Source organism: Miscanthus floridulus, unplaced genomic scaffold (assembly GCF_019320115.1).
Source record: "Miscanthus floridulus cultivar M001 unplaced genomic scaffold, ASM1932011v1 fs_23_3, whole genome shotgun sequence".
In the NCBI taxonomy this organism is placed as follows: domain Eukaryota; kingdom Viridiplantae; phylum Streptophyta; class Magnoliopsida; order Poales; family Poaceae; genus Miscanthus; species Miscanthus floridulus.
The window spans coordinates 52,800-58,764 of NW_027096442.1; the positions used below are offsets into that span (position 1 = coordinate 52,800).

Genomic DNA, 5,965 nt, shown 5'->3' on the forward strand with positions numbered 1-5,965 from the left:
TGTTCTACGCTACAAATCAAAGCTGACCTAAAAAAAATACTAAATACTACTGAACCACGTCAGTACTATACACAGTATCACGAAATATTAAATAATACTGAATCGCGACTGCTGAATTTTGTTCAGTATAACAGCTCGGTGTAAAATAGTATTCTACACCTAGGGTGTAGAATAGCACGTGTGTGTGTATATATATATATATATATATATATATATATATATAGGCATAAACTGCCATAAAATTCGAGATTTAAAATCTTTTGGTTAAATTCATATCAAAATAAAAAATTCCAGGTGCATATGCATGGAAGACAAATATATGCACCTAAAATTTGTTATTTTATATGAATTTTTCTAGATATTGCTTTTTTTTTTGTCTGCCGGTGCATATATGTGTACTTATGTCACTAGTGTATAAGAAATATATAATGTGCGCTCCAGTTTATCTGCCACCATTGACATAATCGTACTAACAAAGAATGAATTTTCAGCAATATAATTAATACAATATACATTGATGAACAACAGACAGACATGCGCTCTATCATTTCATGGAGTTAAACTTATTAAAAAAATCAATGATTTAGCGAGCTGATAATATATACTTCAGTTGACGATGTAGCATTTCTTCCTGATCTCACCCTCTGCACCAGTGAGCACGGCGACGTTGCCCATCTTGATCATGGACTCGCTAAAGTCCTTAAAGAACACGTCGTCAAACTTGCTGGTGGCAATGCGCTGGACGTACTTCCTAGTGGTGGCGTCGGTGAGGAGCGCGGCGTCGGACTGGAAGAGCCCCCTGCGCTTGGCGACGTGGCGGTAGTAGCTCGTGTCGAAGGTCTTGTAGCTGCCGGGGTCCATCTCGGAAAGCATGGCCTTGTCGTCGACGCTCTTGCAGCGCGTCCTCAGCCGGTCGGCGTACTCGCTGTCGAGGGATGGGTCCGAGTTGTAGGCGCTGCTGAAGTTGTAGAGCCGGTCGGCGTAGGACGGGCAGTGTGCCGTGCCAAGTGTGTGCGCGCCGGAGAGGACAGCGAGGTCCTTGACGTCGAGGCCCTTGGAAGCGAAAATCTTGGTGAGCAGGGGGATGTCTCCGTAGGCTGGAGGCAGCTGGTCCGCTGCCTCGGTGGCACTGGACACACGGCCGTCTCTCCTTCCCAGTGCGACGGGCCAGAAGGGGCCCTTGGCAAGCACGACGGCGTCGCGGGCCATGAGGGTGAGGACGTCGGCGCAGGAAACGGTGTTAGGGCAGGCGGCCTCGAGCTTGGCCTTCACCCTCTCCACGGAACCAAATCCTCGGAGGCTCTTGTTCGGCTTGCCGTCCCTCTCTGTAAGGTTGCCCTCGGTGGAGTTGAGCAGGACAGAGGCATCACAGCCCTGCACTTTTGTGATGCGAGCATAGTTTTCTGTCAGTTCTATGGAGACCACTGCAAACATGGATCAAATGCCGGATACATACAATATATGACACAAGTATATATATACTACGACATGCTGGATACCACGTTTGCGACGCCATATGGTTGACTAGGGGTAACGAACTTACCCTGACGAAGCAGTCGTGGAAATGAAGCCTGAGGAGCGGGCCAGCAAGGCTGGGTGCAGCCGAGATGATCTTCTCCATCTCCGTGCGGACGATCGCCTCGACGTTCGGGCATGTTTTGCTGTAGTAGCCGAGCTCCAGCTGAGCCACCACCGGTGAGCTACAAGCTGCGAGGAGCAGGAGGGCCACAGGCAGCAGCATAATTACAAAAGGCTTAATCGCCATGGAACCTGCTTCGACCACAAATATTGATAATTAATGGCTCTCAGATAGTTCTATGGTGTAGATCAAGCAAGAATGTTTTGCAAGTAATCAAGGTTGGAATGTGGATGATGGACATGCCTTTGGACACCAAGTATTTATAGATGTGTTGCTAACCTATAGTTACCTGGAGTTGCGTATGCCGTGGCGTGTGACAACCTGTTCCTGCGTACACAAGCCATGTGCTAACTGCCATATCACAACATAATCGCCACCGTATAAAAATAAGACATGCATTTACTTGAATTGAGGTGACGCTTGGCTCCAAGTGAGAAGGTCAATACAAAGATATGGAGAGATAGTTGGTGCAGATGAAGGCCAGTTGTTCATGGCCGCGTCGACCGTATGCAACATGGTTCGTATCTACACTAAGCTAGAGAAGACAGAATGAAGGCAATTATCCTATCCTTCGGCAGTTATTTATATATATGTAATCGAGATAGAGGATAGATAGATATATACATCGAGGGGAATAACACCCCATGTGAGTTGCCAATGATTTGGGCTAGCTGTGTATATATGATAATATATGTATGTCCCTGTGGATGAGCACGAACTCTTGGGTGGCGGCATCTGGTCGTGGCGTAACGTAGGCGGTGAACGTTACGAAAGATGCATGTTCTCCGCAGCGTTGTTCGGTAGGTTGACCATGGCCCCTGTGGCTTTTGCGCGTCATCCCCCCGGTGCGACTGTTAGTTTGGACAGTTCCTATGATTGCTACCAGTTTTCACTAGAGAAAGCTTATTAGCTTACTTTTGTGCGTGGACGATGCAAATAATATGCAATATATAGTGGCTAGCCCAAGATAATATTGCTCAGAAACTTCATGAACAAATAGGGTACTTGTTTCTGAACGTTCCAGCCACATCTTAATCCCTTAACCATATACATACATTAGTACCTACATAGAGCTGGGGCTCAGGCCAAGCCATTTCATGGCTGTCCGCGGCACAACTATTTTTCTCGAAAATTTTTTAACCATGGCAACACTACTATAAAAAGCACCCATCTGGATTGTTCCAACTGTAATAATGGCGGCTCAGAGTCAAAACAGTTACCTAGGAGTACACCATGCACAATGCACACCAAGACTAGTGAATGTAGACCGTATAGGCAAATGACTGTTTAGAAAGAGGGGGCTTTCTTGGAAGCCTGTTTTGTCCGAAACATAAACTTTATTTTTTTTAAAAAAAGTAGAAACAAGACCAGACATTTTCTTAGGCCAATTGACATTGAATTTATTTCTAGTTCCAGTTACCTATGAAGATCCAAGTAGTCCAACCAAGGGCACCCTTACCAATCGAGTCAACTTGCTATCACTACTGGAATCGCGTGATTTGTCTAGTGCCGCAGGCACTAGGCAAAGGCTCAGAAACACTAAGCAAACAGTTTGCCTAGTGTCACACTAGGTAAACAAGGGTCGGCAGAGGCGGACTAGGCAAAGAGCACTTTGCCGAGTGTCAAACCTCGGACACTCGGCAAAGTGTTTGCCTAGTGTCAAGGACACTACTCGGCAAAAGTATTCCACTGACGGTGGAAATCGTAACGGACGTTTTGTCTAGTGTCGGAGGTCTGACACTCGGCAAAGTATGCAAGGTTTGCCTAGTGACAGGCGTCCGACACTAGACAAATATGTCAAGCTTTGCCTAGTGTCAGGCCGCCTACACTAGGCAAATATGCCAAGCTTTGCCTAGTGTCAGCCCTCCGACACTAGGCAAACTGCCTACTTTGCCTAGTGTCAGTTTCCTGACACTAGGCAAAGCCTGTTCCCAGGTGTGCCACGTGTGGCCCCTTTGCCTAGTGTCAGACCCCTGACACTAGGCAAAGTAACCAGAAGCTGAATTTTTTTTTGATTATTCCATTTGCGACACAAATATAAATCATATTCAAACACCACAAATATATCACATGAATCATAAATAAGAACCACATGTTCACATATATCACATGTTCATACCAAAAGTCCAAATGTGCCACAAGTTCACAAGTTCATAAGTGCACAACCAAATTTCTTAACAAAGTTCACAACAAGCTGATCACGACGATTGTCAAGGGTGAAGAGGCCCGTGGTTTGATGCTCCAGGCGACCCTTCCACTTTCGGCTCAAGCTGTGGTGCCGGCGACGCTCCAATCTGTGAAGCCGATGACCCTTCCACTTGATTCGGCTCAAGCTGTGGTGCCGGCGACGCTCCAATCTGTGAAGCCGGCGACCCTCCAATTTGATTCGATGCCACGCCCGATTGATGCTGAAAAAATGAAAAGGATACTGTCAATAAAAAATTTCGGCAGAACCTCCCCTGCACGGAGAGGTTTCCAAACCCTGCAAGAAAACAAACGGCACGATGACCGTCAAGAACATACATATCAATACACCGCCACCAACACCACCACCACCCGAACACCACAACTGCCACCACCACACCACAACAACAACCGCCGTCACCACCAACACCATATTGTATGTTTGAGATTGCATATTTTTTCTAGTGTGCCCTATGTCAGGTTGGAACATAATAAGTAATATATTGGTACTCACAGGAGTAGCTGCTTGAGGAAGTGGCAAGACTAGGCTAGCTGGCATGGTCCGCCCCATAGCGGCGCCAAGAGTGGACACGAACCCCACCAGCTCCTCTATCCTCTGTCGTTGGGCCTCCCGCTCTTCCACCGCCCTCGCTTCCATCTCCTCGCGAAGCCTCCTTTCTTCTAGCAGTTGGGCCTACAACATTTGACCCCCAATGTTAAAGTTGGGCCTACAACACCTGATGTAGAGGCAAAAATAATGTCAGACTAACTATGAGCAGCCCCAAATAAAATCAACCTATTGCTTTTTGCGTCAAGAAACATAAGTAGTTTGTATCAAGCATACTGCATCCACTACCTGGAATGACTTGACAAAGACAAGTATTACTGCTGAACCAGAGCTACAATGACCAAAGAATTGATCAGGTGCTACACATGCAAATTCCAGGTTCATTTTTTTATTAACAAGATGCCATGGAGCTTTGGACAGGCAATGGCATAGAATGAGAATAGCTAAATTTGCAGGAGTTAAGCATATAATATACGTCCTGAAATGCTAAACAAATAAGGAAAGAAAAATCCAAAAATCCAGCATCGCATACTGGAGTTAAGCATATTTGTGGCTTCTTCAAGTTTGCTCTACCAATTGAATTTGCTTACTACGAATTGAAGTTAACATTCAGATACAACACCTGTAACTCATAGTAATACTAGTGTTTGTGAACTACAATGCAGCTATCTAGGGTGACAAGAGACAAATCAAATCCATCTGGGGATGGAGATGGGACGGGGTACTCGGATTGGGACTAGTACCTGGCGCTGGGTGTACGTGAATGGCAGACCTGAGATGCCGCCGTGGGCTTGAGTGCTCACCGTTGCAGATCCGGACACCAGGGTGCTGGGGCGCGAGAGTGAGGGGGCGGCCCCGTGCTTCGCACCGTCGCTGCGGAAGGCCCGCGCCCCTACCTGCACTGCCTCCGCGCGAGGCAATTGCGAAGCCGCTGCCGCCGTCGCGAAGCCCTCGTGCCGCAGCGCCGCGACGTCCGCTCTCGGCGACGCCGCTGTCGCGAAGCCCTCGTGCCACAGCCGCCGCGACGTCCGCTCTCGGCGACGCCGCCATAGACGGATTTCTCCTCGCAACGCTAGGGTTAGCGCTCGCCGCTTGCAGTGCTTGGTGCGGGATTTGGCAATGGGATCGTGGGATGGGGTTGCGGGTGGAAGACATGTGATGCCTGGTGGGGCTATGCGCCTGTGTTGGATGGATTGGGCCAACGGGTCATGTGACTGAGTCACCTGGTGTGAATAGCAGCAGCTATCCAGGCGTACGGTTTCATGTTTGCGTTAGCTTCCAAAACCAAAACAAAAGTTTTTTCGCTGAAAGAGCTCGCGCGCTCTGGGCCTGGAGTTCGGGTTCAGGTGAAAGGATAAGTTAAGTGTTGAATATCCTGCTTTGCCTAGTGTCCAGGATCTAACACTAGGCAAAAAAAAAATTTCAACTGCAAAATTTATTTGTAAAAATAGAGTAAATACCTGGCACACCTCACTGCTGGGTTTCTTCGAAGTGTCTCCGGTAGTACCAGTTGTAAGTACCGGTACTTCCGGTCTTCACAAAACAGTGGAAAAATGACCTAGCGGTACTACCGC

General features: G+C 47.6%; 1 protein-coding gene and 1 long non-coding RNA gene across 3 annotated transcripts; both read right to left on the minus strand.

Annotated features, from left to right (window-relative positions):
* Positions 1–606: 606 nt before the first annotated feature.
* On the minus strand, positions 607–1,784 carry LOC136530958 (peroxidase 1-like). Of its 2 annotated transcripts, none has more exons than XM_066523664.1 (2): positions 1,544–1,784; positions 607–1,374 (listed from the first exon to the last, which is right to left on the minus strand). In XM_066523664.1, exons 1-2 carry the CDS (start codon positions 1,763–1,765, stop codon positions 607–609), a joined length of 990 nt encoding a protein of 329 aa, XP_066379761.1. In that variant the 5' UTR covers positions 1,766–1,784. The 2 variants fall into 2 exon arrangements, with proteins under 2 accessions (XP_066379761.1, XP_066379762.1); XM_066523665.1 differs by having other exon boundaries at positions 607–1,379.
* A 2,153-nt stretch (positions 1,785–3,937) lies between these two features.
* On the minus strand, positions 3,938–5,730 carry LOC136530956 (uncharacterized). The gene is made up of 3 exons (XR_010777919.1): positions 5,721–5,730; positions 4,338–4,517; positions 3,938–4,047 (listed from the first exon to the last, which is right to left on the minus strand). It is a non-coding gene; the product is annotated as an uncharacterized lncRNA (long non-coding RNA).
* Between the last annotated feature and the right edge of the window lie 235 nt (positions 5,731–5,965).

What these genes read in the sequence shown, in the direction of transcription:
- LOC136530958 (XM_066523664.1), bottom strand. Translation starts at nt 1,765, where the DNA reads ATGGCGATTAAGCCTTTTGTAATTATGCTGCTGCCTGTGGCCCTCCTG. An exon ending in TCCACGACTGCTTCGTCAGG is followed by an intron (nt 1,375 to 1,543) that starts GTAAGTTCGTTA and finishes ACAAAAGTGCAG; the next exon opens with GGCTGTGATGCCTCTGTCCT.